Below are 22,352 nucleotides of genomic sequence, written 5' to 3'. Positions count from 1 at the left end.
CTCCTTTACCGCCGGCCGGGACGTACGTCCGGCCGACTGGATGGAGAACATCGTTCGGACGGCCTTCATCCCCTGCGCCGGTCGGACGGCACGCCCCTCACATCTCGCCTGTCGCTTGTGCTGAGATGCCGGGGAGACTTCCAGGCGAGTGACTTCCTCTCGGCTCTGAGACATTGTTTCATTGAGCGTCGGAACCCCAACCCGGTTAGGGCGCCTTTTACTACCGAATGTCCATTGGTCGGCCGATCGCCCTTATCCATTTCTTCCAAGTCCGGTCGGCTCACCCTTCTCCGGTGGGCTACTTGGCCATTTGACCTCCACGTGGCGTTGACCCCTCTCGTTAGGGGGTCCCGGGCTCTTACCACCGGATCAATATGAGTTTGAAAATTTTGAATTTCTATTAGGTATGGTTATTTGGTATGATATATTATTTGCAGTTAACACTGTTAGTAAATTTTTACAATATAAAGATATGAACATTGCTATTGCATTAGATCAGTTAAAAAGTCTTGTTTCTTTTTTTAATGATTATAGAGAAAATGGATTTATATCTGCTATGATTTCTACTAAAGAGATTGCAAATGAAATGAATATAGAACTAAAATTTCGTGAAAAACGTGTAATTAGAAGAAATAAACGATTTGATGAGAATAAAATTAATGAAGTGAAGCTTTCACCCGAAGAATCTTTTAAAATTAATTACTTTAATTATATTATTGATCATGTCATTTCTTCATTTCAAAGTAGATTTGAACAATTTAAAATATACGAAGATAATTTAAATTTTTTATATGATGTAGAAAAGTTAAAATTGCTTGATGATGAATTTTTAAAAATAAAGTGTTTAAATCTTGAAAACTTTTTAAAACATGACATGTTATCTGATATTGATGGTTTAGATTTATTTTTAGAATTAAAAGTTTTAAGAGAAATAATAAATCCAGAATTAAAAACCGCACTTGAGGTATTGAACCTTATAAAAAAATTAAATTCTTTTCCAAATGCATGGATAGCTTATAGAATATTATTAACTATACCTGTTAGTGTAGCTTCGGCAGAAAGAAGTTTTTCAAAATTAAAATTAATAAAGTCTTATTTACGTTCAACAATGTCTCAAGAAAGATTAAATAATCTAGTAATTTTATCAATTGAAAAAAAAATATTATCAAAACTCGAATATAAAGATTTAATTACTAATTTTGCATCTCAAAAAGTTAGAAAACTAAATTTTACATAAAAAATTATTTTAAATTAATAGTTTATTTTAAAAAAAAAAAAAAAATTTAAACCCACCATTGTCGGTCCCAATTCTGAATGAAAAAGGATGAGGGAAAATTTTTTTTAAAAAAAATATTAAAGATCTAAATATTTTTTTTTTTGACCTAGGGCCTCGTAAAACCTCGAGACGCCCTGATAGTAAAGCTAACTTGTGTTGTGTGATAATTTTTTCATCATTCAAGTTTGATAACTATTTATATCATAAAAATATTTCACAAGTTAAACATATCAAATAAACAATAAAATATTACTCATTTTCAATTCACAAGTCAAAATTTCCCCTTTTTCTCCTTGATTTCCATCAACAAATAATGCATTGTAAGAACCATCAATACGAAGGTAGTTTGAGGTCTAAATTCTCGTCTACCGCTCTTAATGTGTTGCTTAATTATTTACTCCGGTCGACCGATTATTTAATTAAAAATCCCTAAAATAATCTAAAACATCGGTCAATAATCCGGGCACTCAGGCAGACTCGTCCCAGCTGTCATTTCGGCCTATGTGTAACATGTTACGTGTAGATATGTGCAACAAGTTGCGTGTAGCATGGAGCTGCGAACATTCTGGAAAACGGCTTCGTAAACCCCTACTGATATTTCTGCACAAAAATATACATCTGACTCTGACACACTCAATCTCATCCACACATCGCCACCTCCACCGCCACCGAGAAGCTTCCAGAATCTCCGCGCGAAAGCGTCTCCGCTTCAGATATTTTCCCTCCTTTCTCTTCTCTTCCATAAAGAGCCACGGAGCGGAGACTGTCGTAAACCTGACCGTCTTCGTTTTGCGGTGGCTGCGAGCACGATGGAGCCTTTGAAAAGGCCGCGCAGGCGATCGGTTTCGTACTACGATGTGCTCGGCGTCGTTCGGGATGCCTCATTCTTGGAGATCCGCAACGCCTACCGGAGACTCGCTTTGGTAAAAAATTTCGACTCCCGTTTTGTGATGATTACTTATGCATTGATAGGGGTTGGATTTGGATTGATCCTTTTGTTGTTTGTGTTAGAGGTGGCATCCGGATAGGAGAAGGGGGGAGCCGGAGATGGCGGATGAGGCCAAGCGAAGGTTCCAACAGATCCAAGAGGCTTACCAAGGTAGTAATTTGCATTTCCCTTTCTGTTTTAAATCAAGAAATATCTCTGATCTGTGAACCTATAATACGTTTTAAAATATTCAATATTTTCTCTTTTGGTTCTTCTAATGGAATCGTGTGGAACAGTGGTATCCGATGCCAAGAGGAGGAGATTGTACGATTCCGGACTCTACGATCCTATTGAAGACGAGGAGGAAGCAGTCGAGGTAAGTTGGATGAAAATTGCGATTGGATTTGCGTGATTATTCCGAAAATGACCCAAGTTTAATTATATGCTTTGTTCTTGAAGGGCTTTCATGATTTCGTTCAAGAAATGATGTCGCTTATGGCTAGCGTGAGGAAGGAGGTAACTTAATTCTGATATTTCCGTCTTTTTTTTTTTATTGTTTCATGCAATTCAATTTGTGTGATTGCACTTGTAAAATTTGTTCCTTTGCATCTGTTTTGTTATAATTTATTGTTCTTATCAGCTTCATGACCTGTTACCTTCTGGTGTTCTTCTCAATTACATGATTCTGATATTAAATCAATCTTTCAGAAGAAGCAGTATAGCCTAAGGGAACTACAGCAGATGCTGTTTGAGATGGCACAAGATTTCAATTCGTTGCAGACTTCCAAGTGCTTTGCAGGTATGATTTAGCTAGGAAACGCGACGAAGAAAAGAACTCGCCGACGCTTCACTGGCAAGGACTTGTTGAGAAACATTAGTTGTACCTGAGATCACCTGGAGTTTTCGGCGTCGCATGTAAATATGGATAAAATGAGTTCTTCTCTTGATGGATGTTAAGGTTGCTCGATTCACCGGGCTTGTGAGGTGTTTCTGTATTAGTTGCTGGGAAATGCCTTATTTCTAAATTGGAAATGCATGTAACCCTTTTGCATAGACCGGTTTAGAATCATCGATTTAAGGTTTAAAAAAACTTGACTATTAATTTTCAAAATTAAAATCTTACCCCTATGTAAATTTCCAACGGGCGCTTCAGATTTATTCCAAAAGGCACACTAAATTATAATTCTACCTTCTATGTTTTTTTTATATTTATAATGGGATAAAAGTATGGAGTGCGAATAAGAGATATATAGTGAGAAATTCTGATCTCGAGCCTCTTATATGAAATTATAAATATGTGTTAATGTTAATTGGTATAAAGTTTAAATTTTTTTAAATTTTTTGAGTAATATTGAGAATTATTTAGGATGATAACGGATGATTCCCTCGGATTTTAGGGCACTTTACAAATCTATAGGTAAAATTATTTTATTGATGGATTAGATGATTTAGATTTTTAAATTTGTTTTAATGAGAAGGAAGTGTATAGTGTGTAGAAGGTAATATGATAAGAAATTTTTGTTTTGAGTATTCTACATGAAGTTATAGGTCATTTGGCATAAAGTTTAAAATTTTTTAAACATTGAGTAATTTGAGAATCTTTTACGTTGATAACGGATGCATTCTTAGAATTTAGTGAATTATAGAAACGTACAAGAGCTGGAATGAGTTTGATTATGATCCTTTAGTTAAGTTTACCAATAAATTTTGATCGAAATCTATTGATAGATTTAGATGACTTGGATTTTTAAATTTTATAATAAGATAGAAATATAGAGTGTATAGAAAGTATATATGATATCCAATTATGGTCTTAATATACGTAGGTGAAGTTATGATCGCATACCAATTAGCACGGACTGAGGTGTTAATTTCCGAAAACTATAGTGGTGTTCTTTGGAATCCAACACCACAATGTGTGATAGGAACAAATACTGTGGTGTTGGTCTTCAAAAAACTGGTCTTCAAAAATCAACACTATAGTTTGTGTTAGTTGGCATGCGACCATAACTTTACTTACATGTATTATGTATTAGGATCAAGATTAGACATCATATATACCTTCTACAAACTAACCTCTCTCATCTTATACTAAAATTTAAAAAATTGAAATACTCTAAATCCATCAATGAGTTTTAGTTAAAACTCATTCATGGATTTAGAGAGATCTGATCAAGCTCATTCCAACTCATTTAGGTTTGTACTAGGAGTCCAAATGTGTCATTCGTTATCATTGTAAAGGATTTGTAGTATTGCTCAAAAAGTATAGAAAGTTGCAAACTTTATACAAATTGGCACAAGCTTATGACTTCGTGTAGGAGACTCAGGATCAAGATTTCTCACCGTATCTACCTTTTACACACTCCGCACTTCCATCTCATTGTAAAATTTTAGAAATTCAAGCCGTCTAGATCCATCAATGGGTTTCAGTCAAAACTAATTGATAGACTTAGAGAGCTCTGGTCAGGCTCATTCCAACTCATGTAAGTTTCTATAGTACCTAGGAGTCCACATATGTCTTTTGTTATCATCATAAAATAAAGAATTTTCAACGTCACTCAAAAGGTTTAGAAAGTTTCAGACTTTATACAAATTGGTATGTGCCTATAATTTCATGTAGAAGACTTAGGATAAGGATTTCTCACCATATCTACCTTCTACACATTCTACACTTTTATCTCATTATAAAATTTTAGAAATTCAAGTTGTTTAGGTCTATCAATAATGAGTTTTGATCGAAATCCATTAATAGACCTAGAGCATTCTAATTAAGCTCATTTTAAGATCACTGAATTTATTAGATTAACATGAGTCCAAATAAGCTCTGTTTTATTATTTTAAAATTCTCCCAACAATGTTCAAAATGATTTAAAATTTTTAAAATACTGTGATACTAGTTTCAAAAAGCCAGCACCTATTGTGCTAGTCTTCAAAAATAAGTACCACTATGGTATTAGTCAAATTAGCACTAAAGTGATTTTTAAATTTTTATTATTTTATTAATAAAATTAATTCTGATTATTAATTTTATTTTTATTTTTTACTTTTTATAATTACATATTATTTTTTTTAATGTTTTATTAACCTTCTTTTTATATATTTTTAAATTTTTTATTAAAATTTTTAAATTTAAAAAAAAATAGAGGATTATTTATTAAAGTTTAAATGATGTTTAAATTAATTTAATTTAATTTAGGAGGAAAGGAAGTTGTATATTATAGAAGAGAGTGGTAAAAAGAAAAAAAAAAGTTTATGCATACAGAGGAATAAAATTATAATTTAGTGTGGCTTTTGGGAATAATGAAATATGCTTTTTGGGAATTCTGAATCTTCATGTGTGCCGTTTGAAAATTTATCGAAATCAGTTACAATTAGGAGTGAACAAATTTGAATAAATCAAATTAACCTATCGAAATTAAAAGTTTAAGTTCAATTTTAAAATGTCTTCGAAACAAATCAAAATTTTAATCCAAATTGGACTTATATCCCAAATTCATTCGCTACTCACGATGTCTCAGCTGCCTTGCTCATTCCCTCCTGCCGTTCTAGCCGTCAGTGCCAATCTCGATCCCTTCCCGTCGCTCTCGCCGCCAGGGGAGTCCCAGTCCCTCCCACGCCTTTTCTCCTTTTGCTGATTGACAGTGCTTGACCTCGACGGAGAAGCAAGAAAGATTGACCTTGGTCATATCGACGGCGACTTCTTTAATTCAAAGGGACCTCCTTACACCTTTGCCTGCGGTCTTGAGTTGATTTTTTCCAGATTTGAGCCTTGGTCTGTCTTCTAGGGATAGCGTGCTCATGGACATTTGACAAGCAGTATCTCAAAAATCTCACGAAAAACAGAAAGATCAAATGCTCAGAAGTAAAATCCCAAATTACAGCAGATAACAAGCATTTGGGTAAATCCAAGCTACAAGCTACATATCAAAGCAACATATGCGATTGTGAACATATCACGCTCCGACTCCATCTCCCATTGATCCCGACCGAGGAAGGAAGGGCTCAGGAGAGGAAATCAAAGTACAAAAGGGTGGTCCAAATTGGAAGTCGTACCACAGGCAAAGATGAATAACAAGAACACAAGCCTCATCATGCGCAAGTTTGTAATTCCCTTTGCTTTGAAAAATAACTTCCTTCGATCGCAGACTCTCTTGCAAAATTTTGATTAATTCTATCTAAAGTCAAATTAACCGGTATTTTATCATATTGAGTTATTCAATTTTTATTAAAAAATTCAATTTGTTCAGAAAATATCTAATAAAAAATAAGTTTAGTAGATTAGGTAGATTTACAAGATAAAGCTTGCATGCTTTACTTATGTTTTGTATGAATTTGGAGTTGGAAGCAGCAAAAAATAAATAAATACAATTAAACAAAGATGGGATAAGTCTGGAGTGAACCAAACTTGACTCAGATCAAACCAGACCCAAGCCGATTTAGTCGTCTGATCCACTGATTTGGTCAAACAGTTGGGTTTGGTTGACCGGGTTCAAGTCCAGACTTGGATCGATGATGTGGCTTGGTTCAGTCCACCATAAAGCTTTTTAGTCGATCAATAAACTTGATAAAGATGAGATCTCATAGCTCAGTCCAGATCATGATCAACTCAGTTGTGGGATCAAGTTTAACCAAGTTTGATAGACTGATAAAGGCTTATCGTAGGTCGAATGAAGCCTATAGAAGAAACCCCAAGCACAACATCTAGATCATTAATTTCCATATTCTATTCTAAAGGATCGTCGAAGAGGGATGGGATGAATCTCGTTCATTTTAAATCTTTTCTTTTAAAACATAAATCAAAGTGTAGCGAAAATAAACAAACAAGAACAAGAACACATTACCCTTTTTTACTTGGTTTGCATAATAGTGACTACTATTTCAAGACTTGTGATCCTTGATCTGATCATTTTTTTTTAGGAAATCTATTAAATATTTGAATAATACAAAGATGAGGAGAATAACAATAATGATACTATCTCCTTATAGAATGAATGCAAGCAATAATATAAATATACCGACAATAATGATGGAGGATGAAACGTAGATTGTCGAAGAGCCTTCCGACATTGTAGTAATAAAAGCTTGCACGAGTAGTGAATGAGCGTAGTAAGAGATCGAATGAAAATGAATTGAGTACTCGACTCAGACTCTGAGGTCTTCTTTTATAGGCATTGTTCGGTTGAGTGATCTATTATTCTGTCGACTGAACCTCGTGTCTTCCCTTGTTTGCTCTGATTTGATTCATCTAATCCCATGATTTATGGTGTTTGATCGATTGATAAACCTGATCTATTGATAGAACCTGAGAATACCTTTTCTGCATGATCCGATTTGATCTAGAATCACTTACCAAATGTGGATCCGTCCATATATCCCATTGATCAATCGACGGATCTAGTTGTACACCAAATTTGCTTCGCTGTGATATGATCTTATGTCATTTCCTTTTAAGTATAAGTCTACTGATAACCTTTATTCGTCAACTGGTAGCATTTTATGGGATCCATTGACCGATCCAGTTGTACACCAAATTTGCTTCATCGTGATTTGATCTTTTGCCATTTCCTGTTAAGTATCAGTCGACCAATAACCTTTATCCATTGACTAATAGCATTGTGTACCATATTGGTTTAGACTTTGATCTGATTTGTGCCATGTTGGCCGGATATGTCGACTAAACCACACATTCGATCAACTGAACCACCCCTCATTCAACCTGAAACTTTGTTTATCTGCAAAACAAAGTTAGCATTGTAGTAATAATAGTAGTCCCAAAAAATAGTGTTAGATAGATATGAATATTTATTAGTATGATAGTTAGGACTGTCTTAATTTCAAATTAGAAGCCTCTTGATTTTATTAGTCCTACCAGAACATGACCTCACTATACTCTCTCTAAGATCTTACCTCAACTCACCTACTAGACATCTGATCCTCCAGACATGTTTGGACATTCTTTGCTCAATGTATGATCACCTGATTCGCTAACATTTTTCTTGCAATATTAAATTAACACAAAAATAATAATAGTAATGCAAAATAATGTTGGTAAAATTATACTTAGGTTTACCAAAATCTGTTGGTCTGGTCAACTGAGCATGATTGACCGCATACAATCGATCTTGCACGGTTGACCAGAAACCTTTCAGTCAAACTTACTTGGAGTTCACTCCTTCAAGACTTCTCATTACCTAGGGTTACCTCCCCTTAGGGTTTTCCCTTTGCTTAGAGTTCACTCTTCTAAGATTTCTCATTATCTAGGATTACCTCTTCATAGGATTTTCTCTTTGGTTAAAATTCGCTCCTCTAAGACTTCTTATTACTTAGGATTATCTCTTCTAGGGGTTTCCTCTTATCAAACATCAAGCCACCTTGACTTGTCAGTCACTCGGTAGACTACTCACCCTTTCAGTCACTCGGTAGACTACTCACCCCTGCAGTCACTCGGTAGACTACTCACCCTTGTAGTTACTCTCACTACAAGAAAATTGGGCTTTTACAACACTTAAAAGACAACACTTTTTTTAAAAAGCGTTGTCATTTTTTTTTAACAACGCTTTTAGTGAAAAGCGTTGTCTATTTCTTTATTTTCTTATTAATAGACAACACTTTTTTAAAAATCGTTGTCTTTTAGTGATTTTTATGGGTCAACAACAACACTTCTTGAAAAGTGTTGTCTATTACCATTTTTTTAGTGTTGTCTATTGTTAAGTTCTCGTCTAAATTAAATCTAAAATGATATAAACCGTTGGATCAAGTAAGGAGTTGAAAAACCCCTAGGTTTCACTCACTCGCACCCCTCTCACAACTTCGATCATCTCTCGCCTTCTCCATCACTGCCGGCGTCCCTCATTCTCTTCCTCTACCCGATTGGGAGAGGACAGGCTCCCTTTTCCGCCTCCATCTCATCTACAGTCGACGCTAACGCACACAATAGGAGCTTCATCCCAGAATCCGCAGGCCATCTCATCTCCTCTACCATCTTCCTCATCGTTGACGGCAAGGTCTTCTCACAAAGCTTCCAGATCTGAAAGCCATCTCACGGTGCCTTCATCTTTAGCCCACAGCTTCTTCCAATTGGGAGAGGAGCCACCACCGAACTCTACATCACCCTCTCCTGATTAGTAGAGGTTTCTTCGCCACCACTAGTTTCCTTCCACGGCCTCTCCATTTCGGATTTGAAGAGTAAAGCTTCATCACTAGCCAGCAGCCCCTCTCCTCTTCGGATTTGAAGAGGAGAGTTCATCCATCCTTCAACAACCCCTTTATCTTCAGATTCGAAGAGAAGGTTTCATTCTCCATTGACGAGCAGCCATCCACTTCGTCCACAACCTTCGTCGACAGATTGGCCATCAGAGAAGCTCCATCCAGCAGCCCCCTCTCCACTACGGATTCAAAGAGGAGAGTTCTATTCCGATCCATGCCTACGACATTGGGTTATTTCTATCTATGTTGAATTGTGTTATTCTTGTTGATTGTTGAATTGTAACGTAGCTATTCTCCCATGTTTAGAATTGCATGTATTTTGCTTAATTGAATTCTCGCTTGTTATGTGTTTGATGAAATGCCTCTTTCATTAGTTAGTTTCTAAACTTGCATCTTCTTTGGTTTGAATTCTTGTGATGATTAGTTAGTTGAATGTTTTAGGTTAGATTAGATTAGATTAGTTGAATTTTGACAAATTTATTCATGTGGAAGTTTATTTCTAATATTTCCTAAATTTTTGCGACTCAAATTTATTCAACTTGTCCATTACCTTGTCTATAAACTATGCACTTCCAGAATCATAAACTATGCACTTCCAGAATCTTATTGAAGCTTGTCATTGGGTCGGTCTTGAAGCTATATTATGTTATTTTAGAAAGTTTCTTGAAACATAATCCATTCAAAGAAATTTGGAACTCAGGAAGTGTGGACTTCCATTGCATTTTATCCATACCTATGTTTTCTCTTTAACATCCTTGCGTCTGCTTATGGTTTAGTCACTTTATTGCTATTCACTTTGTCCATTCGAAGGATTTAACTCAAATTCTATAAGATAATTTGCTGCCTGTTTTCCCTCAGTTTGCTTGCTCGACGCACATAACACAACTAGATATGTGTTCCATTCTAAAAGTTTTCTATAGTTTATGATTGGCTTCTATATCAATTTATAATTTAACCATATAAGAACTAGTGTGTTTATGGTCAACATGGTTATCCATTAGTATAACTCATTACATGTATTAGATGTTCTAAAGAGATTTTAAAAGTCGAGTTTGGATTCTTAGCTATTAATTTGGGTGCTGAATATTTGACCCTAACCCAAGCAAGTTTATCCCAGGGCTTTCATTTTTTTTCCTTCGCTTTGTATTTTGGTTTTAAGGACTTCTATCAAATTGATTCATTTCACTCTAATATGTTTCAGAATTTGGCTCTCTTTGGCACACTATTGTTCTTGGAACTGGAGACCTTCGGACCTTTCCAAAGCGGCACAAGGTGGTCACTTGGACAAAAGTCAGCTGAGCAATGTGTAAAACAAATTGTGTTTCTTTAAGCATCACGATACCACCATGTTGGTGTGATTTCCCACCTGCAGCGGAGAATATGAATAATTTCATCATTAATTATCCGAGTGTAGTTTTGTTTCTGTTGTACCTTGTTTATTAGAGTTGCCTTGAGAAACCACATTAAACTACTTGATCAGAATATGGAGGATTAAGATGCAGAATATAGAAAAATAAAAGTCCATGGCTGCATATATCAAGAGAGAGGTCCGTCATCATTTATCTCTATTCTCTTAGAAAATTGCATGGGCCTAATAACTTTTCTTTTTTGTTAAAATTTGTTTGAAAGCGGAGAGTTCTCAAATAAATCTAATAACTTTGAGTGATTGGTAAGGATGTTGGATATGTATCTGTGAGAAAAAAGAGTTCTTTAATGAATCCAAACTTATGTGTTGCTTAAGTATTTTTACCTTAAGCTTTTTGATCTTTCACCGATCTATGTTTGTTTTCTTTGATACACAGGTTTGTTCTGCCTTGGTGCAACTTATAGAAGTTCGACCATCATTCCTAGAGGTATGTAAAAAAAATTATTTGGTTTTTAGGTGGATTTGTTCATATTTATATTGATTGCCCATATTGGTTGTGTGCTTTTGTCATTCTATCTTAGACAAACATCACAATGGGAAGATGTTGTGGAATTCTAAAATAGTAGCATCAACATTTCTGCTAGCACAACCATGACATGGTAGCACATAGTGAAATGTGGATGTTAATTATATAAGATATTGTACATTAAGCCATGAATTTGTTCTGCTTTTTTGGTTTATTAGTTATGTTGTGTTGTTTGTTGATTTAATGCTAAGCAAATTGTCTTGATTCCTACTTCAGAATCTCAGAGTTTATAGAATCCACTAGAGATATTGTTGTTGTTCCATTTTTGTGGGTCATCAAGACTAACTTACACTTTGTCTTGAATCTTTCATGTGCAGTGCCTTTTCAGATATTTTGAAGGTGAATGGAGGTATTAAAAAATTCAGCTAAATAGCTCGTGTATGGATGATTACAGGAGCAACAACTACATGCTATGTGGCACTACATCCGAACCTCATGGGTGTGACTGGGAAGTACTTCGATGAAGAACTATCAAGAAGACTTTGGGATTTAAATGAGAAGATGGTTAAAGTCAATGAGTAAAGAACATTTAATTCAAGAGGATAAGTAACATCTATAAAGATCCTTTAAGTTCATGCAATAAGATGTAGACGATAGAAGTAGTTTTCAGTGTCTCAAATTAAAATTTCTTTGTATGCAAGTAATTATGCTTGTTATAAAGTGTATGGATGATAATTTATATATTTATCTTGGTTGTTTATTTAATAATATGTCGTTGATTGAAGTAGATTCACTTTCATTTATCTTTTATTTGTCTTTGGTATTAAAAGATAATAGTTTAAAACCTCTTGAATAATGCTTTTTTATGTGTTGTGAAACTGTTGTCTTTACTAAAGAGGACAACGCTTTTTATGCGTTGTCTTTAAAAAAGACAACGTTTTTTATGCGTTGTCTTTAAAAAAGACAACGCTTTTTATGCATTGTCTTTGTAAAAAACAACAACGCTTTTAAAGAGTTGCAAAAGCGTTGTCTTTTCTACAAACGACAACGCTTTTAAAGCGTTGTCTTTGAGCAGACTTTTAACAACAGTGCTTTTAACAACGCTTTTTCATCCACATAGGCAACGCTTTTAAAGCGTTGTCTATTAGCTTTTTTCTTATAGTGTCGGTAGACTTCTCACCCTTGCAATCACTCAGTAGACTACTCACCCAACTAAATCAATCTTGACCAAGCTCCATTAAACATATTGTTAAACAAATATCAAAACCTTAGAGATCAATTATACTAATATACTCTTCATCTTCACATTCAAAAAAGATCTCAAAGCTGTTGGATATTGGGACCTTAAATAGACCAAAACGATTTTGAGGAAGGAAGCCATCAATTGTTGAAAGTCGTAATTGACTTCAAAATTGAAATCTAAGATTCGCGTAGATAGATTTAGACTATTAATTTGCTCAAAACCGATTAAGGGTGAATGAGAAATTAATGTTTAAAGTCGGCCCAAAATAACATTTATTATTCATTAATAAAGTGCATGGGAGAATAGTCCCACATCGGAAATTCTCGATGTGTATTCTCTACTTATTAATGAAGATGTGTTAATGGAGTTAATACAAAAATAAAAGGACAGGTGCTCCCTTAGCCCAGGGCGAGCAGGTGCTCGCACCTGTGAGCCCGCCACCCGCCACGTGCGCAATGGGCGCTTTGTAGGCGCACTTTGCACTTCGGACATACGCATCGTCGCGAGGAGCGTTGATCAAATAGGTATGATGGATCGTTTGTGATGCAATCTAGAGCGTTGGATCGCAAAGAGTAACGATCTGACGGCTTGGGATGAGACTTGATCTGAAGCATCGAATCAATGGATCCAGATCCGATGGCCGATGACAATAGGCGGGATCTGAGGGTCACAACTCCTCAGATCTGATGGATGAGATTGAAGTGGGATTGGTGAAGGGTTACAACCCTTCAGAATGGATGATCTAAATCGATCCAGCCCAAGCTAAGGAACACATCCACTCACCCAAAGGGCACTCAACCTCTTCTTTCAGTATAAATAGAACCCTCCAGATGATGGAATATATACTCAATTCACTCAATCTTCTCTTCTCTTCCTCAAGCATTCATCTCATCTTGTGCATTCAAGAGTCCAAGAAGTCTACTAGAAGGTTCGCTGGTCTCGGAAGTCAGAGTGCTACGATTCTGAGACGTTCGTCGTCGTTGTATCTTGGGAACAAATTGTAACAATCCGTTAAGCACCGTAGCGGAGCAATATCGTTTACGGAGATAGTGTCGAACACTAGCCTCGACGATCAGTTTGCATACTCCAGAAGCTACCCGGGAATAACAGTCGTAAATGATATTTCGTGCAAACTGATATGGCTACCAACGACATTCCGACGGCCGTTCCGACCGTCGTTCCGACCGCCATTCCTACAACCATTCCGCACGGAGAAAAGCCGGAGAAATTCATCGGAACCGACTTCAAAAGATGGCAGCAGAAGATGTTGTTTTATCTAACAACGCTAAACCTTGTACGGTTTTTGCACGAAGACACGCCAGCCGCTACGGAAGGTAGTAAGGCTGCTAGCGATGCATGGTCTCACGGAGATTTTCTGTGCCGCAATTATATACTCAACGCCTTGGACAACACGTTATATAACGTATATTGTTCTCTGGAGACGGCGAAATCTTTGTGGGAATCCCTTGAGAAGAAATACAAGACCGAAAATGCTGGATTGAAGAAATTCATCGTCGGTCGATTTCTGGATTTCAAGATGGTGGACTCAAAAAGCGTCTCATCTCAAGTCCAAGATATGCAATTAATACTGCATGATCTAGACGCCGAAGGCATGAAGCTGAACGAGACATTCGCAGTTGCTGCGGTAATTGAGAAGCTCCCTCCGTCATGGAAGGATTTCAAGAATTACCTAAAGCACAAGCAAAAGGAGATAGAGCTGCAAGACCTGATCCTGAGCCTACGAATAGAGGAGGATAATCGAAAGTTATCCGACTCCAGAGGAACCAAGCGGACTATAGACGAAATGTCCAACCTGGTCGAGCCGAACGCTAAAAAGTCGAAGCAGTTCAAAAAGAAGGCTCAAGCAAAGAAGTTCAAAGGCTCCTGCTACAACTGTGGAAAGGCAGGACACCTGTCCAAGGACTGCAGACGCCCAAAGAAGCCAACAAAGGGGCCAAAGGATGTTGCGAATCATGTCGCAACCTCTCTTGAGGACTTGGATCTCACTACGGTTGTATTTGAAGCCAACTTGGTGGATACCAACCCGAAGCAGTGGTTCATTGATACTGGAGCAACTCGTCATATCTGTTCCGATAAGGCGATGTTCTCCAAGTATACTTCGATAAATGGCAGGAAGCTCTATATGGGTAATTCCAACGTCGCCAATTGTTGGACTCGGAAAGGTTGTTCTGAAGATGACGTCCGGAAAGGAGCTAACACTCATTGATGTACTCCATGTTCCCGACATCAGTAAGAACCTAGTTTCTGGAGCGGCATTGGTCAAGGCCGGATTTAGGCTAGTGTTCCAGTCAGACAACTTTGTACTTACGAAGAATGGTGTCTTCGTAGGAAAGGGGTACCTAGAAAAGGGTCTATTCAAAATGGTTGTAATGTCTGTACTTCGAAATTTTGATGGTAATAAAATAAATGCTTCCAGCTATGTTGTTGAGTGTTTTAATTTATGGCATGATCGACTCGGACATGTGCATAATAATACTCTCAAACATCTCGTCAAATTAAAATTATTACCAAACGTCAATGTTGACGGAACACACAAATGTGAAGTGTGCGTGGAAGCGAAAATGATGAAACTACATTTTCATTCGGTGGAAAGGACAACAACTCCTCTAGAGTTGATACATAGTGATCTATGTGACTTGAAATTTGTGCAAACTAGAGGAGGTAAAAAATATTTTATTACTTTTATCGATGACTGCACAAAATTCTGTTATGTCTTTCTTTTAAGAAGTAAAGACGAAGCCCTAGAGGCGTTCAGAACCTATAAAACAGAAGTTGAAAACCAACTTGACAAACGAATTAAAATAATTAGAAGCGATAGAGGTGGAGAATATGGTGCACCGTTTGATGAATTTTGTACAGAATCTGGCATTATCCATCAAACAACGGCGCCTTACTCACCTCAATCAAACGGTGTTGCCGAACGTAAAAATCGGACACTAAAAGAAATGATGAATGCCTTGTTAATAAATTCAGGCTTACCTCAAAACTTGTGGGGGAAACAATATTATCGGCAAATCACATTCTCAACAGAATTCCTCATAAGAAAAATGATAAAACTCCATATGAACTATGGAAAGGCCGCGAGCCATCGTACAAATACCTGAAAGTGTGGGGGTGCTTGGCAAAGGTCGAAGTATCTAAACCAAAGCAAGTAAAGATCGGACCTAAAACGTTCGATGCGGTATTTGTCGGATATGCCCATAATAGTAGTGCATATCGTTTCCTAGTTCACAAATCAGACATTCCTGATATACATGTGGGAACAACCATAGAATCTCGGAATGCGATATTCTTTGAAAACGTATTCCCAAATAAAAAGGGAAACGTTGAAAGTGATAACAATGGAAGTTTAAACAAAAATGACGTTACCGAACTTAGATGTTATAAAAGGACTATTGACGATCAAAGTGAAGAGCCACGTCGTAGCAAACGGGCTAGAGTTGAAAAATCGTTCGGGCCAGATTTCATGACTTTCATGTCAGAAATGGAACCAAGAACATTAAGTGAAGCTCTCTCTAGACCCGATGCTCCAATGTGGAAAGAAGCTGTCAATAGTGAAATTGAGTCTATCATGAATAATCATACTTGGGAATTAGTAGACCTTCCTTCTAGTAATAAACCATTAGGTTGTAAGTGGATACTAAAACGTAAGTATAAAGCTGATGGATCAATTGACAAGTATAAGGCCAGACTTGTAGCCAAGGGGTACAAGCAAGAGGAAGGTCTTAATTACTTCGATACATACTCACCGGTGACAAGGATTACGTCCATACAAGTGCTAATAGCCATTGCAGCAATGTATGACCTTGAAATACATCAAATGGATGTTAAGACTGCATTCTTAAATGGTGAGTTGGAAGAAGAAATTTATATGGAGCAACCCGAAGGGTTCATGGCTCCTGGAAATGAGAAAAAGGTGTGTCGACTTGTTAAGTTGTTGTACGGACTTAAGCAAGCGCCTAAACAATGGCACGAAAAATTTGACAAAGTAATGCTGTCAAACGAATTCAGAATAAATGAATGTGACAAATGCATTTATGTCAAAAACACACCTGAAGGCTATGTAATTGTCAGTCTATATGTAAATGACATGCTAATAATGGGCAGTAATCATGATGTAATCATGACTACAAAGAAAATGTTGACCAGAAATTTTGATATGAAAGATATGGGTCAAGCAGATGTTATATTGGGAATTAAAATTCTCAGGACATCAGAAGGGATAGTTTTAACACAATCCCATTATGTAGAATCTGTATTGAAAAAATTCAATGCGTACGATCTCTCTACAGTGAAAACACCTATGGATCTAAGTCAACACTTAGCGAAAAACCATGGTGAGACCAGATCGCAGTTGGAATATTCTCAGATAATAGGCAGTTTGATGTATCTCACAAACTGCACACGTCCAGATATTGCCTGTACGGTCAACAAACTGAGTCATTTTACAAGTAATCCAAACGACACCCATTGGAAAGCATTGATGCGAGTTCTCAGATATTTGAAATATACTATGAACTATGGATTACATTATGGAAAATATCCCGCTGTGTTGGAAGGATATTGTGATGCTAATTGGATATCAGATACAAAAGACTCCAAATCCACTAGTGGATATGTATTCACGATTGGTGGGGGAGCAGTATCTTGGAAATCCACTAAGCAGACTTGCATTGCTCGGTCAACTATGGAATCCGAGTTTATAGCACTAGACAAAGCAGCTGAGGAAGTTGAATGATTGCGGAATTTCTTGGAAGATATTCCGAGCTGGATGAAACCTGTGCCTGCCGTACTAATCCACTGTGATAGTCAATCGACGATTGGAAGGACACAGAGTAATATGTATAATGGGAAGTCACGACATATACGTCGTAGACATAATACCATTAGACAGTTGATCTCGAATGGAGTGATTGCAATCGACTATGTTAAGTCCAAAGATAATTTGGCAGATCCTCTAACGAAGGGGTTGAGTCGAGATCAAGTATACTGCTCATCAAGAGGAATGAGATTAAAAATCTACAACTGAAAACGACTGTAGCGGTAACCCAACCTTGTTGACTGGAGATCCCAAGATCTTGGTTCAATGGGACAATGAAGTTACAGAAGTTGTGGTCCAGCACATTCGATAGTTTATCTCTATCCCAATCCTAGGATGAATTTGTGCTGTCCTACCTCATGTAGTGAGGTTAAGCTTATGCTTTTAGTGACTTCTATACCTGATAAGGTGGAGTATGGTAGGATACTCTTGATAGAAGTGTCACCTATGTGAGTGTGAAGACAGGCCGCTTCAATGAAACACTCATGAATCCAAGATGGTATCCATGGACGAAACAGAACCAACCATGAGAACCTAAAGTAGGTGAGATAGATCTCTGTGTGGGTGTTATTGTCTAAGTATACATCAATACCTGAGCAGTTCAAGACATCACGTTCACTGCGCAGCCTAGTATACTCGATAGCATTTCACTACGGAAGGTTCAAAGCCACAAGCTACCTCTCCCGATGCAGTGACTTATCGATTGGACTCTTGTAAAGTGTCAGCATGCATACACGCATTGCATTAATTTCCATTCATGTGGGGGATTGTTGGATATTGGGGCCTTAAATGGACCAAAACAATTTTGAGGAAGGAAGCCATCAATTGTTGAAAGTCGTAATTGACTTCAAAATTGAAATATACGATTCACGTAGATAGATTTAAACTATTAATTTGCTCAAAACCGATTAAGGGTGAATGAGAAATTAATATCTAAAGTCGGCCCAAAATAACATTTATTATTCAGTAATAAAGTGCATGGGAGAATAGTCCCACATCGGAAATTCTCGATGTGTATTCTCTACTTATTAATGAAGATGTGTTAATGGAGTTAACACAAAAATAAAAGGACAAGTGCTCCCTTAGCCCAGGGCGAGCAGGTGCTCGCACCTGTGAGCCCGCCACTCGCCATGTGCGCAATGGGCTCTTTGTATGCGCACTTTGCACTTCGAGGAGCATTGAGGAGCTTAAATTTATGCTCCAGGTGACATTGCAGTGCCTACGTGGCACTCGGGTGACGTGTCAGGCTCGTACCTGACGTGGCAGCACCTATGCGGCATCCTCGTGGGCAAAGGGAGATGACTGGACAGTTAACTTAGGGAATGGATGGCTACCGTTGATCAACGTTGATCAAATAGGTATGATGGATCGCTTGTGATGCGATCTAGAGCGTTGGATCGCAAAGAGTAACGATCTGACGGCTTGGGATGAGACTTGATCTGAAGCATTGAATCAATGGATCCAGATCCGATGGCCGATGACAATAGGCGGGATCTGAGGGTCACAACTCTTCAGATCTGATGGATGAGATTGAAGTGGGCTTGGTGAAGGGTTACAACCCTTCAGAATGGATGATCTAGATCGATCCAGCCCAAGGAACACATCCACTCACCCAAAGGACACTCAACCTCTTCTTTCAGTATAAATAGAACCCTCCACTCAATTCACTCAATCCTCTCTTCTCTTCCTCAAGTATTCATCTCATCTTGTGCATTCAAGAGTCCAAGAAGTCTACTAGAAGGTTCGCTGGTCTCGGAAGTCGGAGTGCTACGATTCCGAGACGTTCGTCGTCGTTGTATCTTGGGAACGAATTGCAACAATCCGTTAAGCACCGTAGCGGAGGAATATCGTTTACGGAGATAGTGTCGAACACTAGCCTCGACGATCAGTTTGCATACTCCAGAAGCTACCCGGGAATAACAAAAGCTCTGATCATTCGACCGAGGAAGCACTAGGAGTAGGGGTGGGCATCGGCCGGTTTGGTCCGGTTTTACCCTACTACGGTTTTATTTTTTCGGTTTCGGTTTTAAAGATTTTTGATCTAAAATCAAACCATTTTATTACGGTTCGGTTCGGTTTTTATGTAATACGGTCCGGTTTATACGGTCGGTTATATACGGTTTATACAATGAATTAAATTGATTTTGTGCTACTACAAATATTAGTTTAGAGACAAAGAAAAAGTATCAATTTATTAAAATAATTATGAATTTAAAATAATATTAAAATTTTGTTATCCGGTAACAATAAGTAAATATAGATATATAATTTGATTATGCTATTATATTATAAATAATTAGAAATTAATCCACTTGTATGATCAAATATCTATAAAAATAATGTTTTAAGTATAATACGGCCGGTTCGGTTTTTTCGGTTTTTTGGGAGTCAAAACCGGAAACCGAACCGAATAACCGAATTTTAAAAAACTTAAACCGAAACCGGCCGAAACACCGAAAAAACCGAACAAAAAAACCGAAATTTTTCGGTTCGGTCGGTTTTTCCGGTTTGAACCGAATTATGCCCACCCCTAATTAGGAGTGCATGACACTCATGGGCTTCCGGATCGATCATTGACAAGTTGATCAAGTTTATGGGGTGGCAAAAAAGAATCTTGCCAGCACATTAATAGTTGTTAATAAACCACTGGACAACATAATCAAATGTGGAGTGCATACACATCAACTTCTCAAATAAACATCAATTGCGATCCATGATTTAACTTCCATTATATAATCTGGGACTGAACTGAAGGATAGAATGAGTATACCATAATCAATACAATTATTTAAGTCAATCATACATAAATATGCTTGACATTTTCCGTTCACCTACTTAATTATCTCAAGTAACAATAAGTTATATGCTTATTTTTCCAAATTTTGTAGCAGTCGAATGTTTATCTTTTTCTTCTTTTTTGAAAAAATAAAAAATAAAATCATTTTAGTTAGTAGTTCAGTATCATCATCGATGACATGAGATAAATTATAAAAGACATTTTACCTTATTACAATGGTCCATTAGATATCCAATAAAATATTTTATATTCATTAAAAATTAATTTAAAAACTTATCTCAAACAAAATAAAAATCATTGATTCATATAATATTAACTGGTGCATGCTGCTTTCCACACACCTAAACTCTGCAAAAACAACCATACTCAAGTTGACCCTAGGGCCGTTAGTTTAGCCGCCACATGGCTCTCAGTCCTCACTTTCAACAGCGCATGCGAAATTGTCAACCGGCCCTCCTCAGACAAGAAGATGATACCCCAAATGCCCCATCAAAATCAATAAAGAATTAGAAAAGTGACGAAATAATGTTACCTAATACAGACCTAAACCTCTTCTTTAATTATATTTGGTAATAATCTTTCCCTTTCAAAAATCATATCCATTTAATTCCTCCTCAAGTTTCATCGCCACGCAACGCCATTAAGAACAGGGTAAGGTTTCAGGTTTCCTTTTAGCTAGGAAGAACAGGAACGAGCACGGTATCACGCGGAAGAATGGTAGGAGGTAGCTGGAATCCGCCGCTCACGTTTCCGTCCATGTTGCTTCTGGCGGCCGCCGTGGTTTGCCTAATGGTCGTCGCGGTGGAACACGACGTCACCGTTGCGACTCCGCCCGACGCTCAGTTGAAGTGCGCCTGCGACTCCTGCGGTTGCACCCAGAGCCCTCCGCCGCCGCCGCCGCCGCCAATTTGGTCAGAGCCGTACTACTGCCCGCCTCCGCCTGCGCCACCGGCGCCATATTTTTACATAGTGGGGTCGCCGGCCAACCTGTACCCGTATGATTCGTCATTCGAGCCCTCAAGTGCTAGCCGGAGTAGTTATGCCGGGGCGGCGCCGGTCGTCGTCCTCGGCGTCGCCTGGGCGTTTGCGCTGGTGATCAATTAATAAGCGATTTCCTTTGGATTACTTAATTAATGCCAAAATGTTGAATAAATTTTAATTAGCTAAGTTATATTCGCTTTAATTTCCAAATTCGGATAAGAGTTATTGATATATTAATCATTTTCATTTTTTATTTTTTATACTATTGTGTCTTAGACCATATTAAATATAAAATTATTTCATATTTGACGCACAAGATTAAATCTAATATTAGTTTAAATTTTATCTCCGTTCTATACTCTCAAAATTGGCATTAAATTTTTTAATTCAATTCTTATTTTTAAAAATTAAGTTGTTCTGTTAAAAAAAATAATCTGGATATTGGGGAATTTATGGTTTTTTTTAAAAAAAAAATCTAAGATTTCCTTCCTAAAAGCAATATTTGCTTTTCTAAATTCGTCGCGTACTTGTATTTGGGATACACTCCAAACCAAAATAACTTTATATAGAAAAAACGACGTAACATTATGAAAAATTATGAGTTATACAAGGATAAGACTCATCCTAGGGAAATGAATCCCACTTCCGTTCAGGGGCGGATCCAGAATTTTAAATTTGGGGGGGCCGCATGATAAGTGACAAAAATAATTATCGTCAGAAATTTGTACACCCTTGAACAACCTCCGAATTCTCAATTTACGACTGAAATCGAAATCAAAATTTAAATGTAGTTCTGACACGAAACAAGGGCCAACGACTCTTCTCAAGTTGCGATATTACTTCAAGATTTTGATATCAAACTACCAATAGAAAATTTAGATTGCGGACTTTCTAAATATGTAATCAATTTTGAATTCTGACGATCAACGATGTTACAATTGACAATGAAAGCAACAACAATGATTTTGGAGTGAATTGGAAAAGATCGAGATGTCTAGCCATAGGAGAGAAAATGCCTATATCATAAATTAGAAAAAAAATTTATATAGTAATAAACTAATAATATTATTACTAATAATATTTGTATATAATTAATGATTTGTAGTTTCCTTTTGTTAAATTTATTTTTTTTTCAACATAATTCCTATTAGGTAAATTAAAAAACTCTCAAAAGAAATATTTTTCTCTT

General features: G+C 37.1%; 3 protein-coding genes across 3 annotated transcripts; all 3 read left to right on the top strand.

The window, feature by feature from the left end:
* The first annotated feature begins 1,999 nt into the window (after positions 1-1,999).
* LOC122027326 (dnaJ homolog subfamily B member 3-like) lies at positions 2,000-3,255 on the top strand. Its single transcript, XM_042586272.1, has 5 exons — positions 2,000-2,199; positions 2,288-2,375; positions 2,501-2,580; positions 2,664-2,720; positions 2,913-3,255. Exons 1-5 carry the CDS (start codon positions 2,086-2,088, stop codon positions 3,012-3,014), a joined length of 441 nt encoding a protein of 146 aa, XP_042442206.1. The 5' UTR covers positions 2,000-2,085; the 3' UTR covers positions 3,015-3,255.
* Positions 3,256-5,713: 2,458 nt separating this feature from the next.
* Positions 5,714-12,070, top strand: LOC122026640. Its single transcript, XM_042585371.1, has 5 exons — positions 5,714-5,808; positions 9,396-9,605; positions 10,612-10,682; positions 11,213-11,263; positions 11,680-12,070. The coding sequence occupies exons 1-5, from the start codon at positions 5,714-5,716 to the stop codon at positions 11,697-11,699; spliced, it is 447 nt and encodes a 148-aa protein (XP_042441305.1). The 3' UTR covers positions 11,700-12,070.
* An 8,826-nt stretch (positions 12,071-20,896) lies between these two features.
* On the top strand, positions 20,897-21,286 carry LOC122026639 (formin-like protein 20). Its single transcript, XM_042585370.1, has one exon. The coding sequence runs from the start codon at positions 20,897-20,899 to the stop codon at positions 21,284-21,286; it is 390 nt and encodes a 129-aa protein (XP_042441304.1).
* Positions 21,287-22,352: the final 1,066 nt, after the last annotated feature.

This window comes from Zingiber officinale, chromosome 10A, assembly GCF_018446385.1.
Source record: "Zingiber officinale cultivar Zhangliang chromosome 10A, Zo_v1.1, whole genome shotgun sequence".
Lineage (NCBI taxonomy): Eukaryota > Viridiplantae > Streptophyta > Magnoliopsida > Zingiberales > Zingiberaceae > Zingiber > Zingiber officinale.
This window is presented reverse-complemented; position numbering and strand designations above follow the sequence as displayed.